Below are 18,373 nucleotides of genomic sequence, written 5' to 3'. Positions count from 1 at the left end.
CAGTAGTATTGGACCCAGCTTAAGCTTCATCATCTTGATTCCAGAAAATTACATGGGGGTTCTTAGTTCTGCTGCTTTTAATTTTAAAAAACGTTCTCTAATTTATTCAAGGATGCCCAAGCCAAGTAATGTTTAAGTACCTAATAAACTAGAAATTGGATTCCCTATTTCTGTAAAGTTTATTATTTCCCTGGGTGGCCTTTAATAAAAGTCAAACCAACCCTGCCCTTTAACAGAGGTGTCCAACCTTTTGACACTGTGATGTGACGTTGTCTGCAACAAAACTAGGGTTGGGAGTATAGTTCGGTGGGAGAGTACTGTCCTTTATGTTCAAGATCCTGGACTTGATCCCTAGTACCTCAAAAATGATATAGCAAATAATGGCCTTACTTTCAGAATAGGGTTGGCTTTCAGTGATGCTGCTCTAGTCAAGTTTTATGGCCCTAAGCAGCTTCTTAACCTAAAGACTTCAGTAGGGAGGTTGGAGAGACAGCTCAGGGGGTAAGAGCACTGACTGTTCCAGAGGACCTGGGCTCAGTTCCTGGCACCCACACTACAGCTCACAGCCATCTCTAACTTGAGTTCCAGGGGGTCCAGTGCCTTCTTCTGCCCCCATAGGTACTGCACACGTGTGGTACAAAGATATATATGCAGGTAAAACACATACACTAAAAAAAAATTTTTTTTAATCTTCACTTAGAAGAACGCTGTTTCTGGAGTTCTAAAGCATGTCTGTTTTGGCTCCTCTAAAACTTTGATTTTTAAGAAAATGCAGGTCAATTCTGTGAAAATATTCCCTGAATGAGTACCACTGGTGCAGCTTTGTGGCTGTTTTTATTTATTTATTTATTTATTTTTTTTTTTGGTTTTTTCGAGACAGGGTTTCTCTGTGTAGCTTTGCACCTTTCCTGGAGCTCACTTGGTAGCCCAGGCTGGCCTCGAACTCACAGAGATCCACCTGCCTCTGCCTCCCCGAGTGCTGGGATTAAAGGCGTGCGCCACCACGCCCGGCTGTGGCTGTTTTTAAAAGATTTGTGTAGCAAGTTGTACCACACTGAAATTTTTTGCCATCATGTACAATGCTATAATTGTAAGATATTGTAGAGTTTTCTTTGATGAAAACTTAAATAACAATTTATTCTTTGTGTTACATGCTGCCTGAAGTGTACACTGTTTTATTCTTCAGCACTGGTAGAAGTAATGAAATGATTTTGCTATATTGAATGAACTATACCTCAACATCTGAAGATGATTGAGAAGTATACACCAGAAAGCCAGTTTTCTTCTCTCTAGGTTGTTTCTCCATCTTTGAGAGATCATGCTTGCTCTTAGTTTTAACCTTATAATCATGCTAACATTTTGGGGGTAAAAAGAGCAGTGCATGTGGGTACTCTCAGTCCCTGTGTCATACCTATTAATATTGTATATGTCCAACATACATTTTGGTTTGGACAAGTCTCCGCAGAATTACTCTTAAATAATGGATGACCCTTATGTTTGGGGTCACTTAGGGTAGATAGGACTTTGGTGAGCCTCCTCTGCTTTGTGGGTGGTAGAATAGCTTTTCTAGCAGTTTTCAGTAGAGAAAAGTGTTCCACTTTTTCATCAGTAAATATCAAAAGTTCAGCACATTCGGCAGGCTGTATATAATTGGAAAAAGTGATGAAGCCATGTTTTTATGAAATGTGTAAATGAACTAAAAAGTTTGCTTTCCCCAAATTTTAGAGACAGTAACAGACATCCTTCATTTATGCAGTGACTGCCTTGAAAGCACGAATATCAGGTGGAGCCAGGCACGATAGCATGCACCAGCTCTTGGGGAAGCTAAAGAAAAGGATTGTTAGTTCAAGCCCAGCCTGGACTACATAGTGAGATTCTCTTCCCCCCCAGAAGAGAAGAATCCCAGATAAACTTTTATTGTGGCATTGAAAGCATTGATTTGGTAGCTCACTTTTCATCAAAATTTGCAAATTACAGTCGTCACCACCACAACACACCACCCCTGTCATTCTTTAAGAGAGTGAGTATTAAGGAGAAAAGTCATTGTTTGTATGTGTAGTTTAAAAAATGAATACTATTTCTGAAATCATAATATGTAAAAGACCACAGGAAGCATTTTCAGGACAAGTTCAGTCTCTTTTTCTGTTAAGATGGTTGACAAGTAGAACTTGTTTGTTTTGGGATTGGGTTGGCTTGGGCTCTTTTTCCTTTTGAGATAGGATCTCACTATATGGACCAAGATGGACTCCCAGTGTTGATTACAGGCATCTCTCCTGGGTGCTAGGATTTCCTTTGTTTGTTTGGTTTTGGGTTTTTATAGCCTTGTCTAGTTTGGAACTCACAGATCCACCTGTGTCTTAAAGTTTTTATTGCTGTGAAGAGACACCATGACCACAGCAACTCTTACAAAGGAAACATTTAGTTGAGGGGACTCCCTTACAGTTCAGAGGTTCAGTCCCTTATCATGGTGGGGAGCATGGCAGTGTTCAGGCAGATATGGCCCTGGAGCTGAGAGTGCTACATTTTGCAGGCAACAGGAAGTCAACTGACAGTCACACTGAGGGAAGCTTAAGCAAGAGACCTCAAAGCCCGCCCCCACGGTGACACACTTCCTCCAACAAGGCCACACCTCCTAATAGTGCCACTCCCTTTGGGGGCCATTTTCTTTCAAACCATTACAGCCTGTCTCTGCCTCCCTGAGTTTAAAGGTGTGTCCACCATGCTTAGCTCAGTGCTGGAATGGCAGGCATGTACTGTTTTGCCCAGCTCTTTTCTACTTTGCTTTATTTAGTGTGGGGGTGGGGGGGGCGTTGTTATGTGACAGGGTTTTAACTATCTCAGACTAGCCTTGAACTTACTATGTAGCTGAGGATTACTTGATGCTTTCCTGCCCCTCCTTCCTCAGTGCTAGGATTATAGGTGGTGCCACTACACTAGGTTTATGTGATGTTGGGATTGAACCCAGAGCTCCGTGCATGCTAGGTTAGCATGTACAACTGAGCTACAGTCCCAATCTTTCACTTAAATGTTTTAGATCTCTTTTATTTTATGTGTATGAATGTTGGACCTGTATTTATGTATGTGAACCAAAGGCATGCCTGGTGTCTGCAGAGGTCAGAAGAAAGTGTCAGATCTCTGGAACTGGAGTTACAGATGGCTGTGAGCCACCATGTGGGTCCTGGGAACTGAACCTGAGTCCTCTGTAAGAGCAAAGTGTTCTTAACCACTGACCCATCTCTCCAGCCCTTATTTTCTCTCAGAAGGTTGTTTGTACACATACACCAGGCTACATGTGGTTCATGAAGTAAAAATGTTTACTCTTTCCAAAAAGAGTTTGCTAGCCCCTGAGTTAAGCCTTTGGGGGTTGATACGGAACAGAGTGCTGCTCAGCCAGCCACCTTTGTGAAGAGAACCCATCTTGAACAGTCATAGTCTCTTTCATCTGAGCAGTACTTCAGGTGTTTATAATAATTTACAAATCCTTCTGGGATTGGGAAGGTTGTGATACTTTGTCCATTGTTTTCTTAGTAGTGGCACCATTGGTAGCAAGTACCATTTGAACATAAACTGGATCCCACTGTAGATAATGCAGAAATTTTCTTAATTGTTGATGTTATTAAAATTCTCTCAGAAAAGTTTACCCTGTGTCCATGCAGGTGGAGGACAGTATTTAGGAGAGGCCATCTTGGGGCATTCCCTGTTCTGCAAGTGGTGTAGAGCCCAGGTTAGAAGATTATACATTCTCCGAAGGAAAGTGCTGTGTCTAGATTAGAAGTAGGGTTAATGCTGTATCAGTATGAATCTGTTGATTTCTAATCACTTTCTCATGTTCTAGTCGTGAAACAGCCATAAACTAAGAAAGGACATTTGCTGCCAACATGTATAGTTTTGTTCATCCAAGCAGAGGAATGTGCTGGTGGTTCACTTTTGCTGGAAGTTTTGATAGAGTTCCCATTTTAAACGGGACTGCTTACTGTGTGGCTTTAGCCTGAGTCCTCTAGAAATAGGAGGTTACATCTTTGGGGGCTTTTTTGTCATGAGCATTTACTTAGTGATGCTGAAACTCAAACTCAGGTCCTCATAAACACCAGGCAAGCACTCTACTCCTGAGCCACACTTAAAGCCCGAAGACTGTCTTTAAGTCCTTAATTAAAGTGACATATCTAGAAAAAAGCTTATAAAGGAAGTAAGTCCATCCTTTCGCCTTGTTGTTTTGCTTTATAATCTGCCTGCTAATAACCTCTCTGCTTATTAACCAGGAATACATATTCTTTCCATAGCTTTCCTCAGAGTTCTGTTTTCATGGCTATATGTAAAAACCAACTTCCATGTAATGTATAAGAACTACTGGCATTTTTTAAAATGCATGCCTCCTGTATTCAATTGTTTTTACAATTATCTTGCCTTAAAATATATGTGATCTGAGTTTTTGTTTGTTTTTTGAGACAGGGTCTCACCTGAGAACTTTAAAAAAAGTGTGTTTTTAACAAAAAAAAATAGCTTTTTCTAAAAGCAACTAATTTTTTATTTTGAAGTCTGATTTAGATATCTTGGATTCTAAGGAAAACATTGTAAATGCTTATGGATATTTACCCATAGGTATACTTTCTCTTAAAAACATGGTAAAGAAAAATAGAAAGGTTTACATTGTATTTGATGCACAGGTGAGAACCCATGTCGACATGGGTGTTCAGAACAGACTCAGACCTAACCGAAGAGATTGTCTGGGTTGACTTTAGGACCCAGTGCCCTGGCCATGGTCTAGTCACCTTTTCCAGATGGCTTGTTGCAGGCCGGGAACAGGCTAGTAAAGAGAAAAGTGTTCCGTTGTCTGACAGTTTTGTTTTGGAAGCTTTTTTTTATATCTGTGTGTTAGCCCTGGGCAACACCTATGGTCACAGCACACTCCTGGCTATGTCCAGAGACTTGTAGTTTTTTTAACTTTTTGCTGGATTTCTCTACATTTTCTACAGAAAGATTGTAAGTAAAATAGATGGCGACAAGGATGGGTTTGTCACTGTGGATGAACTCAAAGGCTGGATTAAGTTTGCCCAAAAGCGCTGGATTCACGAGGATGTAGAGCGGCAGTGGAAGGGGCATGACCTCAATGAGGACGGCCTCGTGTCCTGGGAGGAGTATAAAAATGCCACCTACGGCTACGCTTTAGGTAGGTCCCTGCTGTCTGGGGAAAACCTTGTGGACCTGGCCCTTGAAACACAACTGTTTTGTCTTGTAGAATGATTGTAGATAAAATAGACGCGGATAAAGATGGGTTTGTGACGGAGGGGGAGCTGAAATCCTGGATTAAGCACGCCCAGAAGAAATACATATATGACAATGTTGAAAACCAGTGGCAGGAGTTTGATATGAATCAAGACGGCTTAATCTCCTGGGATGAGTACAGAAACGTGACTTATGGCACTTACTTGGGTAAGGGGCGAGATGTCAGGCTGGCCGAGACTGTGGTCTTGAGTCAAAGAAACAAATGGGTCAGACAGGAAAATAGGGGTATTGTGCCAGACTTCAATAGCTTGATTCTGAGTTGACTCTCCTTTGTTTCATTAATTTATAATTTGTATATTATATATCTTAAGTTTTTATTTTGATCCTCTGAAGTTTGACATTTATGTCTTAAGCACTGCAAATATATTTTGCTATTTTTTTCCTTTGTATCTCACATAAAGATAATTTTTAGAATAGATTTCATGTAAGACTGTATTCCAGCAGTGCAAAGCAAGAGACCTTGCCTTAAGCTGTCTCTTACCATGGTACTTTTCAAATTTTGGGCCTGAAATTGAAATCAAATTAGATTCTTTTGTAACTGGTGAGAGTAAGTGAAAACTATTGGGAATGGATGGAATAAATTCAAAAAAGATAGCTGTCAGTGTGTCATGCTTACTGAAATGTAGAAATGAAAATTTCCCATTTGTTTTCTCTGGCACATGCGTTTATATCAGCCTGCTTTGCAGATGCTTCAAGGCAAGCACTGCTTTGATTGCTTTTATTGTTGATTTGGTAGGCTTTTTGTTTGTCCGGGGCTACTGGTTAATATTTTCTTTGACTTTGATGCTTTCCTGCTGCTGAACTCCAGGTGGCAGTCTTGCAGAACTGATGTGCAGGAGTGTTTTTATTCATAGAGATTTCTGTATTGTGTATAGTTTCAGTTTGAGGCATGAATATATAAATGGTACTTTTTGTATTTTAATCCTGAAATTAGGCAAATTAGGGTTACAGGACACGTTTCCCACCAGTGACTAACAGGAATGTGTAAAGGTTTGTTCCCCCACCAGACAGCATGATTTCTGGGGAAGAGACTTGTTCTCGTTCCTAAGACTAAAGAGGTAGTCTCTCAGGGCTTGACATTGAGCCAAGAACCAAACATATCCACCAAATTAAGAACATGTGTATTAAGAACCCAGCACAGATGGAGAAGCATTCCATGTTTCTTGCTCTCTGGCTGAGACCCAACACCCTTCTGACTTAATCAGAATTAATTATAAATATGAAGCAAAGGATAGATTAGACTATCTGTGATCTCAACAAAATGGTGTGCTAATAAATCTCAGCTCAGCCTTTGGTACTCCCTTGCTGTCCAGAATTCTGCTTCAACTATGTATAATTATGTGCATAAAAATCTGTTGAGAGCTTTCTTGCCTCAGAGGGCTGATGATTCAATGTAATGGGTATTTCTACTGCCTGAGTCTGCACAAGGCAAAGCCCTGGTTGGAGAAGTAATGTCTTTATAAGGCCTCTTTCCCAGGAGACTGTGGGTGATCAGCCCTCAGGGGGTAGCAGGCCAGCTTTAAACAAGTGCTGAGGAGTTCTGTGAGAACGTGTTCTTGACTCGATTTGAGTTTATGTGTGAATCAGCTCAGCTTTTAAAGGCTAGTCAGTGATTCCACCTTCCACAAAAGGAGCATTTATACTGTATGCACTGTCTCTCATAAGTATAAAAGATTCCAAGATTAGCCCTGCATAGAGCAGGACCAGAGGCTGAGTAAGAGCAAGGCCAGCAAGGACTGTAAACTGGTGTTTGGGATAGGCGCCACACTTCAAGTAGTCTGCCTTCCCTTTCTGGTCTTTTATAGTTGTGTGTTACTGTCAGGCTACTTGATTCTAGTCACCATGTTTTACCCCAAGGAAGGAGACAGAGGGCTCTTAGGAATCTAGTCTGAATGCATAAGTTGAACTTTGCTGAAACTAGATATTTGTTTTTAAAAGACAACTTAGTATTTGAGAAAGATGTTGCCTTCATTCTCTATCTCTAACCTACTGTGGTTTTGACTTTACCTATGCAGGGTCCCACAGCCTTGTGTGAATTAATATTAATACTGTTTACTAAATTCTTGATGATCAACAAAGAAGCTTCAAGCTGTTTAGTTTTCAGAATAGGGCAGTTTTTTGTTTTTGTTTTTTAATTTGGGTTTTTGTTGTTTGTCTGGTTGCTTGGGTGTTTGTTTGTTTGTTTGTGGGAGTTTTTTTGTTTGTCCGGTTTTGGTTTTTTGAGACAGGGTCTTACTATGTAGCCTTGGATGACCTGGAACTCTCTGGAGACCAAGCTGGCCTTGAACTCACAGAGATCCGCCTGGCTCTGCCCTTTAGCCTCTGGAGTGCTGGGATGAAAGGCATGAGTCACTATGCCTGGCCTGTCTTTGTTTTTTTGTTTTGTTTTGTTTTGTTTTTCCAGACAGTTTCTCTATGTTCCCCTGGCTGTACTGGAACACTCTGTAGTTCAGGCTAACCTCGAACTCAGATCTGCCTGCCTCTGCCTCCCTTAAAAAGGGGTGTGCCACTACCACCCAGATTTTTTCTTGTTTTGTTTTGTGTTTTAAGTGCTTAAAATATAGAAAGATTGGCCTCTAATATCAAGCATCAACAATATGGTATTATTGTTAAAAGAGACCGGTGAGTTTTTAGACAAATAGTACCATGGCCTTTTTATTTAGTGTGTTACAGGAACAATAATTTCTTAATTTTAATGTGGTATTTTCTATTTCTCAAAGTATCTTCACACCTCCTAGGTCTTTTGGTCCACACAGCAGCCCAGTTTCTTACTTTTCTGCAGTTAGCTCCTTTATATATTTTCAGTTTATGGAAATTAAATTTTAGTCTCCTAGATGCTTATGTGGAACCAGCTGTTGCTTGTACAATTCAAAATCATAACAGATTAGTCTACATTCCATTTGGTTATATTATGATTTTTTTTTAAGATTTTATTTTACTCTGTGTGTGTGTGTGTGTTTGTGTGTGTGTGTTTGTGTGTATGGGTGTGTGTGTGTGTGTTTGTGTGTGTGTGTGTTTCTGTGTGTGTGTTTCTGTGTGTGTGTTTCTGTGTGTGTGTGTGTGTGTGTGTGTGTTTCTGTGTGTGTGTGTGTGTGTTTCTGTGTATGTGTGTGTGTGTTTCTGTGTATGGGTGTGTGTGTGTTTGTGTGTGTGTGTGTTTGTGTGTGTGTTTCTGTGTGTGTGTGTGTGTGTTTGTGTGTGTCTGTGTGTGTGTTTCTGTGTGTGTGTGCGTGTGTTTCTGTGTATGGGTGTGTGTGTGTGTGTGTGTGTTTCTGTGTATGGGTGTGTGTTTGTGTGTGTGTGTTTCTGTGTATGGGTGTGTGTGTGTGTGTGTTTCTGTGTGTGTGTGTTTCTGTGTATGGGTATGTGCCAGAGGAGGCTAGGAGAGGAGTCAGATCCCCTGGAACTGAAGTTACAGATAATTGTAAGCTGCCGTATGGGTTCTGGGAATTGAACTCAGGACCTCTGGGAGAGCAGCCAGGGCTCTTAACTACTGAGCCACCTCTCCAGTTCCATATTTTAATATTTATTTTCTAATTAAAGCTTGATCAAAGAATAATTGACATCTAAAATGTATCTATCACTTTCCAAAATGTCCTCCTGTCTTACCTTCCTGTCTGCCTCAGTCCCTAAAAAACTATTGACCTACTTTCTCTACCCCTGGAGCAGTCTGTATTTTTTACCTGTAATTTTCAGTAGATTTTGGGGAGAGGATCAGTGGGACCATTCAAAATGGTGATGTTCTTGTTGTTTGAGTCCAGGTAACATTAAAATGAAGTTAAAATTAAAAGGACAAAGACCTTTGATACCTAGAGTCTTAATGGAAGTTCTAACATTTAATAAAAATGATGGCAGCTGTCTAGTCATTTTAGTTTTGTTTGTTTCTCCTCCCTCCCTCCCTCCCTCCCTCCCTCCCTCCTTCCTTCCTTCCTATTTTTGAGAGAGAGAGGTTTTCTCTGTAACTCTGGCTGTCCTGATACAAACTGTGTAGACCAGACTGGAACTCAGATCACCTGCCTCTGTCTCCCAAGTGCTGGAATTACAGGCGTGCGCCACCACTGCCCAGCTGTTTGTTTCTTATTAAACTTTTTATAGCCACTTGTGAGGTAGGCACAGTCTCATGTTACAGAGTAGGAGACTGAGACACAGTTAAGTTTCTTGCCCAAGAGCTGGAGAAATGTCTCAGTAGTTAGGAGCACTTGCAGATACCCTGGGTTCAATTCCCAGCACCCACATGGTGACTCACAACCATCTGTAACTCCAGTCGCAGGAGATCTGGTGTCTTCTTCTGACCTCTGCAAGCACGAGGTTCACACATGGTACACAGATATACATGTAAGGAAAACACTCATGTACATAAAATACTAAAAAAAAAAAAAAAAAAAAAAAAATCAAAAGAAAAAAGTTGCTTGCCCTAGGCCCACAACTAAAGGTGATAAATTCACACCCAGTGTAACTTGAAGCTTCCACGGCCTCCCAGATAGAACTAAGAAATCCAAGCCTTCTCTTAACACCAGTGTGATGAAACATCACATAACTGAGTTAACTAATCAGGGGCCAGTTCCATGTTGAATGGCAACCATTTGCCTTCAGCTTAGACCCCGTTTGGAGGTGTGATCACTGAACCTTAGTCCCAAACCAAGCGTCTTTCTACTGCTGCCTCTGAACTAAAATCATTTCTTCATGATTGGTTTAACTTTACCTGTGTGTTTATTGTTTGGTTTATCTTGTTTGAAATCAGTCTGATCCCTGTACCTGTTTGTGTTTTCTGAAGCCTTTTAAGACTTCGCCTAAATTTTTGTTTTCTAGATGATCCAGACCCTGATGATGGATTCAATTATAAACAGATGATGGTCAGAGATGAGCGGAGATTTAAAATGGCAGATAAAGATGGAGACCTAATTGCCACAAAGGAGGAGTTTACCGCTTTCCTGCACCCTGAGGAGTATGACTACATGAAAGACATAGTTGTGCAGGTAGGCAAGGCAGCAGCTCACCCTCTCCTGCTGCTGCTGCTGCTGCTGCTGCTGCTGCTGCGGCTGCGGCTGCGTCAGTGCCCCGAGAGGACCTAACAGACATATCCTATGATTGTTGTTCAGAAGCCGAGTAATTCTGTGATACTCAGGGGTTCTCACAGAAGGCAGACTCATCTCCCATTAGCAAGAGCTCAGTGTGACTAGGGCTACAATCTTTTGTCATTTGATAGTGTCCTCCAAAGGACTCATAGTTGTTATAGGTAGAAGAAGCATAAGTAATTGCTAATATTTAACAATTTTCTAACTAGAAGAATATGAGTTTCTTTTTTTTCTTCCTTCCCTCCTTCCTTCCTTCCTTTTTTTTTTTTTTTTTTTTGTTTTTGTTTTTTGTTTTTTGTTTGGTTTGGTTTTGGGTTTTTGTTTTTGTGTATATTTGGGGTTGGTTGACTAGCTGGCTTCGAGATTGGCTGTCACTCCATACCCCTGGCCTGGGATTTGCTGTATAGGTCTATATAGACCTTCAACTTGGGATGAGCATTATATCCTCTGATCCTCCTGTTTCTAGCTCCCAAAAAGCTGGGATTACATGGGTGCTATCTTTTCTAGTTTTAACCACACATACCATACCATCTCTGGAAAATCCAACCAAAGACTAGCAGTCTTTTGTTCTTTTCTATTTAGGAGACAATGGAGGATATAGACAAGAATGCTGACGGTCTCATTGATCTAGAAGAATATATCGGTAAGTTTCCTGTTTCTACTGTCCTTAAATACTGAAATGCTTTACAAGTTGTAATCGTCCAGAGAAACAGTTTACCTTATGGGTCAACTCTTAACAGATTGTCAAGCCAGACCAATGTGATGAATAACTTGGACAGGAGAGGTTGGCATGTCCCAGTTTTGACCAGAGGTCCTAAATTTAGTTCCCAGGACCCATGCTGCCTATAACTCCCACTCTAGAGAATCTGATACCTTCTTCTGGTTTCCATAGCCGCCCAACTCTAACGTGCCATACCTTCACAAAGACACACATGTATATATGTACACATAATTTTTAAATAATTTATTTGTTTTGTTTTTGGGTTTTTTTTTTTTTTTTTTTTTGAGACAGGGTTTCTCTGTGTAGCTTTGCGCCTTTCCTGGAACTCACTTGGTAGCCCAGGCTGGCCTCGAACTCACAGAGATCCGCCTGGCTCTGCCTCCCGAGTGCTGAGATTAAAGGCGTGCGCCACCACCGCCTGGCAATTTTTAAATAATTTAAAAAGAAAGTGTATGAAATAAAGTGATGGAAAAGCCAGGCATGAATCTCAGCACTTGGCAGATACCTGCTCGGAGTTCAGGGCAGGTCTGGACTGTGTGAAAGAAAAGTACTGGTAAATGGGTGACCAGCCAAGGGTTCACTGACTATGTTATGCACATTTTCTGAGTCTCAAATAAGTTTCCATTTTATTTAGGGTGTTTATTTTGGCCATTCCCCCACCCCTTTTTTTTTGTCTCTATGAGGGAGCAGAAGCAGGGCTACAAATGAAACTTGAGAGGATTGAAAGTATTTTTTTTATTCTTTAGAATTTTTATATATGTATACAATGTATCGTGATCATATCCACTCCCTACTTCCCTGTGAATCTTATTATCCTGGGAATAATCTAACAAATTGCTTTCTAATTCCTCAGTGTCTTTGTTACAAATGGCATTGTATTTTGAACCGTAATTCTGGTGCATGTCAGTGTTGCTCAGGCTCGCCTTGAGTGAGTGGTTTGGCTCTCCTGTCCCTTTCTGCTGGTTGTCTCTTCCTCTCTTGTTTCCTTTGCTGTGCAGAAGCTTTGTAGTTTTGTACGATTTCATGGGTCTGCTTTTACTCTGGCAGTCTGTTTGGACGTCTTCAACAACTATCCTTGTCTGTACTGAGTCATGACTGACATGTTCCTCTACTGATCTTACAGTTTTGCGTTTGTGTCTGATTTATTCAGTCTTCTATACGTGGATACCCATTTGCTGAAGCGGTTCTCCGTTCTTTATTGAAAACCTTGTGGCTGCAGATACATAGATTGATTTCTGGGTTCTCGGTTCTGTTGCACTCACATTCATACTCGATCATAGTAGCTCTTCTAGTGACCTTTCTGGTTTTGTTTTTTGATCTCTGGTCTCAGGTATTACGTATTAAGCCTGAGAGGGAGTCTTAAAGCTTACCTCTGTTACTGTCATGTAACTGCACTGAGCAGAGGCACTCCTTCACTTAGATGTTCTTTCATCATCCCTGACAGAGAAAGTGAGATGAACAGGAAGAGAGGTTTTTTGTGAAATAATTGAGTTTCATCATGATAGTGTCTTGTTTTCTTAACCCAAGTTGATGTTTATCATATTTTCTACTTTTAAGTATTTTATCTTTTTGTTCTTGGTTTTGGCATTTTTGTTGATAAAGCTGAGTTCCCCATTTAAACTTCTGAAGCAGAGAAATTCAGGCTTATCACAGTTAAGTAACATCACTTGCAAGCACTGAGGCCAAATAAAGAGATACAGGTTTTCTTCTGCATCGTACAGATTCAGGGGCAGAAGAATTACGTTGTGAAGCTACAAAACAATCAAGAGTGTGTATAGCTTTCTTTTGTAGCTCAGTAACTGTGGCAAGCTTGTGCAGCCGGGGTGCTGGGGTTTAGAGACCTCAGATTCTCTCCCCAGCAGTGTCCTCCAGTTTGTGGGCATGTGCCAGTGTCTGCCGTGTTAGGAAAGAGATCATAAACAAAGAGAAGGGGCTGGTCCTGCAGACCTGAAGCTACAGGACCTCCATGACACAGGGCAACAGGGTATCCAAGAGGAGTCCCAGTGAGGGCCCAGCGTCGATAGTGTAGCAGAAACCAGAGGCCTCGATCCAGGCCAGTGACTCTTGGCAATGAACACTTGCAAGTAAAGACAGATGGACAAAAAAAGTATACTGTGTGACTCACTGTGTCACATTACAGCTTCCATAACGAGATTTTTCCTTTTTCCCCCCTTTCTTTTCTCTTAAATTTTATTCTGTTTTGGGGGGAGGTTGCAAGGGTAGGGGGCAAACACGAAGGGACGGGGAAATGAATAGGATCAAGATATGTGATGTAAAAAAACACATAATAAATAAAAAGAAATTTTAAAAAATTATTACAGAAAGTAGACTTGTAAAAAAAGAACAGAAAAGGAAGAGCAAAAGAGCCCCGTTTACTCCTTTCTTGTTTGACCCAGATCCTAATCATCTTCCCATTTTGTCTGTATGCATTTCATTGTTTCTCTATGATACATTTATGGTTCCAAACTTGTTAAGACAGTCTGAACCAAAAAATTAATACCTTCGTATTATCTGGTAGGTTGAATACTTTTTAAATACACTAAATAGTATTTTTTTTTCTCATCTTTACTCATAGACCTTTAAAATGTACTCATATGGTATAGTTTAGCTTCTGGTTTTGTTTTCAAGACAGTGTCTCGCTGTGTAGCCCAGGCTGTCCTCACACGTGTGGTGATCCTCCTGGCTCTCTCTGCCTTCCAGGTGCTGGGAGTAGTGTGCACCACCGCACCAGACCTAAAGAAATTTCAACAAACACCGCTCACTATGTTTTCAAGTGCACTTCTAAAATATTTAACTAGACATCTAAAGCATTATAAGCTGGATGTGGTGTCCCTGCCTGTTATCCCAACACTTAGGTGGCTGAGGCAGGAGGATTTTGTGAAGCTGAAATACACCAACTCTTAAAAAGTAATTCAAAAGTTTAAACTTGCAATAGATAGTAGATGATGCACAGGAGTCACTTTATAAACCATGGTAATCGTGTCATGGTCCTATAAGAAAATTTAAAAGTATATGGGAGTAGGTGGTACCTAGTATTTGCCCTAAAATAATTGGGGTGGGGGATCATGGATGAACATGTGTGGCAAAGCCATGGTAGCTGCTGGAGTTGGTAGCTAAGTGGGAGATCTATGGGGTTTTTTCTAAGTATGTGTATGTTTGAAAGCTTTGTTTGTTTGTTTTGAGGCAGGGTTTCTCTGTGTAGTTTTGGTGCCTGTCCTGGATCTCGCTCTGTAGACCAGACAGAACTCACAGAGATCTGCCTGGCTCTGTCTCCTGAGTGCTGGGATTAAAGGTGTGGGCCACCACCACCTGGCCTGAAAGTTTTCTTGATGAAAACAAAAGGTGGTAAGTAGGGTCCAGTCATGATCCTAGAATACAGTGAGCACGTAATAAATTCACTCTGTAGAGCAGGCTGGTTACAACTCACAGAGCTTACCTGCCCCTGCTTCTTGAGTGCTGGAGCTAAAGATATGTTCTGTCACGTCCAGCTAATTGTTATTTTTGCATTTATAGTTGTTAAAAGGGAAATAGTGCTTTGAGTTATATATGCATGCAAAAAGGTAAATATGTAAAATATACACCTTTTTTCTTTACTAAACTGGAAACACATTTATTTTTGTTTATGTGTTTGTGTTAGGCGCTGGAGGTCAAACTCAGGGCTTTAGCATGTTAAATGGGCTCTCTACCACTCAGCTATATCCCAGCCCTATATAATTTCTTAAATGCCAATATTTGGTTGGCAATAGTGTGACCATTCCTTGGTTATAGTTGATTTTTGTTTAATTTTATAGGGGTGTTCATTCCATTTACTAGTCACAAAATGAACAAGAAATAGTGTTGACTTGAGAAAACAAAAATATAAGCCATTCTCTACTACTTGTATTTTATTTATTTTTATTTTTTGCAGACATGTTTCTGTTTCTTCTTGAATCATTTAATCTTAGAAGCTTTAATTATCTTGACACAATTACTTCCAAGTATATTGTGCATTTAAATGGAAATATCAGAAGAATTGTTTTCCAGAGTAAAGCTTAGTGTTCAGTGTCTTACATATTAAATTACTCTGAAAATGTTATACAGAACTGGGAGGCTGAGGCAGGATCATCTCCAGTTTGATGCCAATCTGGGCTAAAACCCTGTCTCAAAACCAATTGAACAGAATGGCCTTTCCTCTGCATATGTTACCTTAATATAAAACAAAACTGTATCTGTTACTGAAGACCTGTCTGTGTAGCCGAGTGGAATGGAGATTTACGACGGCCATGCTACTTTGTTCTTCCAGCTTTTGCGTTATATGCCAAAATTTATGATGTAATCTATCATCAAAATTGTTTTTAATGATCTCATAGCTAAAATTCAGACTTAGTTTTTGTTTTTCACACACAAAAATTTAGGAGCCTCTTGACATGTGAAAGCATTTGTTACCAATTTTCCTGGCCATCTGCTCAAGACCAACACCAATGTTTTTCATTGTCTCTAGAGCTTCTTATGCTTTAGTAAGTTTCGTTCCAAGTAAAGAAGGGGAGGTTGTAGAAGAGGAAACTGGATAGAAGCCTTAAGAGCCATGCCACATTCTTTTGGGTTTTTTGTTTGTTTGTTTGTTTTTGTTTTTGGAGACAGGGTTTCTCTGTGTAGCTTTGCGCCTTTCCTGGAACTCACTCTGTAACCCAGGTTGGCCTCGAACTCACAGAGATCTGCCTGCCTCTGCCTCCCGAGTGCTGGGATTAAAGGTGTGCGTCACCACCACCCGACCCCCATGCCACATTCTTACACAGTTGAATTTTTAAGAAAAAATTATATTTATGTAGTTGAGACTCAGAAATTTGATTGTTTCCTGCTTGTCCCTTCTCAGTGTACTCTTGAGGGTGTTCCTCTTTGTGAAGGGCATGCTTGTCCTGACTGAAGACTACTGGTACAGTGCACTTATGTAGGCATTGACTAGTAAGTAGACCGTTTCCTTCAGAGTTTAGAGCTATACTCCTTAAACCAGTGGTCCAGTATAATCAGCCACTTGGGGTAAAATGCAATGTAGTAAGCAAGGCAATCTTACTTGATATTAATCAACTTATTTTTTTATTTTGAGATAAGTTCTCATGTAGCCCAAGCTAGCTTTGAACTCCTGCCTCAGCTTCCCAAAGTACTGGGCTTACACATCATCATGCTCAGCTTTACCTCCTTATTTCTGCCTTTTTTTTCCCCTGCCCCCCCCCCCAACCCCTCCAAGACAGGGCTTCTTTGTGTAGCTCTGGCTGTCCTGAAACTCACTATAGGCCAAGCTCGTCTAGAACTCAGAGCTCCGCCTGCCTCTGCCTCATGAGTGCTGGGATTAAAGGCGTACGCCGCCACCATGGCTGGGCTTCTACTTTGTTTTTAAAGATACAGGCCCTGCTCTGCTGTCACTTGGTCAGCATCTGGGAATACTCTTGTGAAAGACAGCAGTTAAGCCACAGGAAAACCACCTTACTTTCTGAAGTCTGTCTGGCCTAAGAAAACAGTGTGACTGTGTGTGGGTACCAAGCAGGGTTAAGCCAGATTAGCATGAGGAGCCTTTGGAACAAGACTAGTTCTGTTGTATCTGTCTGTGCACACAGGTGACATGTACAGTCATGATGGAAATGCTGATGAGCCAGAATGGGTGAAGACAGAGCGAGAACAGTTTCTTGAGTTCCGAGATAAGAACCGGGACGGGAAGATGGACAAGGAGGAGACCAAGGACTGGATCCTCCCTTCAGACTATGACCATGCAGAGGCAGAAGCCAGGCATCTAGTCTATGAGTCAGACCAAAACAAGGTAAGTGATTCCAGGCCCAAGCAGTTTAGCCATGACCAAAGTCTTCCTAGGAAGTTGCCTTAAACAGATGTCATCAAAATACACCGAGTATTTTTAGGGTCTTAATTACCTTAATTAAGTCTGCCAAGGACCTAAATTTAATGACCAGAAATCTTCAGAACAGCTCTACCTATCTGATCTCATTTTGGAAAGTGTTTGCTCTGTGCTCATAGTGTTGGAGAAACCTGGGCTTCAGCAGAGTGTTGGTTTAAAGCCTGACCCAGCATGCATCAGCTTTACCTGTTGAATCCCCAGGAAATTGTCTTTTTAAATTCTTGGCTGTTATTTCCTGTGTTCTTTTACCTATTACAGGCTCATTCTACCTATTGTCCAAGCCAGTTATTGCCATCCTAAATCAAATACACACATACGTATATATAATTTTTTAGAGGAAGCGAGGCAGACAGACAGTTGACTGACTGACTGACTTACTGAGACTCTTAAATACATAGCCCTTGCTTGCTGGCCTGAAACTACAATGTAAGCCAGCTTGGCCTCTAGCTCACAGAGACACACTTACCTCTCTCTCCAGTGCTGAGATTAAAGGTGTATACTGCCACTCCCAAAATCAAATACGTTCTTAAAATTTAAGCCCTTTACATGGGGTAATAAGCCAGATTTTCTCTGGACCCTGTTAAAATTGAAAATTGTCTGAGGTGTTTAGGTGAAATTAAATTTTCACTAAGCCCTGTCAAGACCTGGATATTAAAGACCAACTTATTATTATTATTATCATCATCATCATCATTATCATTATTATTATTATTATTATTATTTTGAACATTCTTTAGGCTTTAAATGCTGTTTCTTAGACCCTTATTAAGGCTTGATAAGTTTTAAGTTCTTGCTCAGCATCACTTCAGCAGCCTGCTGTCATGTCCTGAGTTGTGAGAAATGTGAGCAGTCCCTTTGAGGAGTCGTGGTGCTGGTTGAGATGAGTGACAGCCTGTTTTGGTTGTGACTCATGTTGTTAGAGTGGAGGTGATAGAAGGATTGGCCCTGGAGAGTTCACTGTTAGGCCTCAGTATGATGCGCCCTGGAGTATCAACACAGTGTTCCTGGCCATCTTCCACCCATATCCAGCAGCTGCCCCATAGTTCTGACTCCAAAAGGAGTGTCTGCTGCCTAGGGGACAGATTTGTGTCTCTGTCCTGAAGTTGTTAGTATATTTGGCCCATCTTTTCATTTTTTACACTTTTTTTCCTTTGAGATAAGATCTCCTCTGTACCCCAGGCTAGCCTTGAACAACTCTTCTGTCTGGCTTTCTGAGTACAGGAGTCAAACCTAGGGCCTCAGTTATTCGAGGCAAGCACTTTACCACTAAACTATATCCCCATCTCACTAGTGACTTTCTTGATGAAAAAGATGCTGGTGTATGTGTGTATGTGTGTGTGCGTGTGCGTGCATGCATGCAAAGGAGGGATGGGGGATAACGCTTGAGTTTGCATGTAGAGGGAACTAGAA

General features: G+C 41.0%; 1 protein-coding gene across 3 annotated transcripts in view; it reads left to right on the top strand.

Moving 5' to 3' along the window:
- Calu (calumenin) overlaps positions 1–18,373 on the top strand; it is a 28,954-nt gene that overhangs the window by 8,173 nt on the left and 2,408 nt on the right. The window contains exons 3-6 of one of the 3 annotated variants that reach the window (XM_028866223.2): positions 5,237–5,430; positions 10,093–10,259; positions 10,941–11,001; positions 16,671–16,870. In XM_028866223.2, coding sequence (XP_028722056.1) covers positions 5,237–5,430; positions 10,093–10,259; positions 10,941–11,001; positions 16,671–16,870 — 622 coding nt within the window. Of the gene's footprint in view, positions 1–4,973; positions 5,168–5,236; positions 5,431–10,092; positions 10,260–10,940; positions 11,002–16,670; positions 16,871–18,373 lie in introns of all 3 variants that reach the window. The other 2 variants (XM_028866222.2, XM_037203695.1) reach the window with 2 other exon arrangements.

Source organism: Peromyscus leucopus, chromosome 3, assembly GCF_004664715.2.
Source record: "Peromyscus leucopus breed LL Stock chromosome 3, UCI_PerLeu_2.1, whole genome shotgun sequence".
Taxonomy (NCBI): domain Eukaryota; kingdom Metazoa; phylum Chordata; class Mammalia; order Rodentia; family Cricetidae; genus Peromyscus; species Peromyscus leucopus.
The sequence above is the reverse complement of the archived record's forward strand: the minus strand, read 5'-3'. Positions and strand labels throughout refer to the sequence as shown.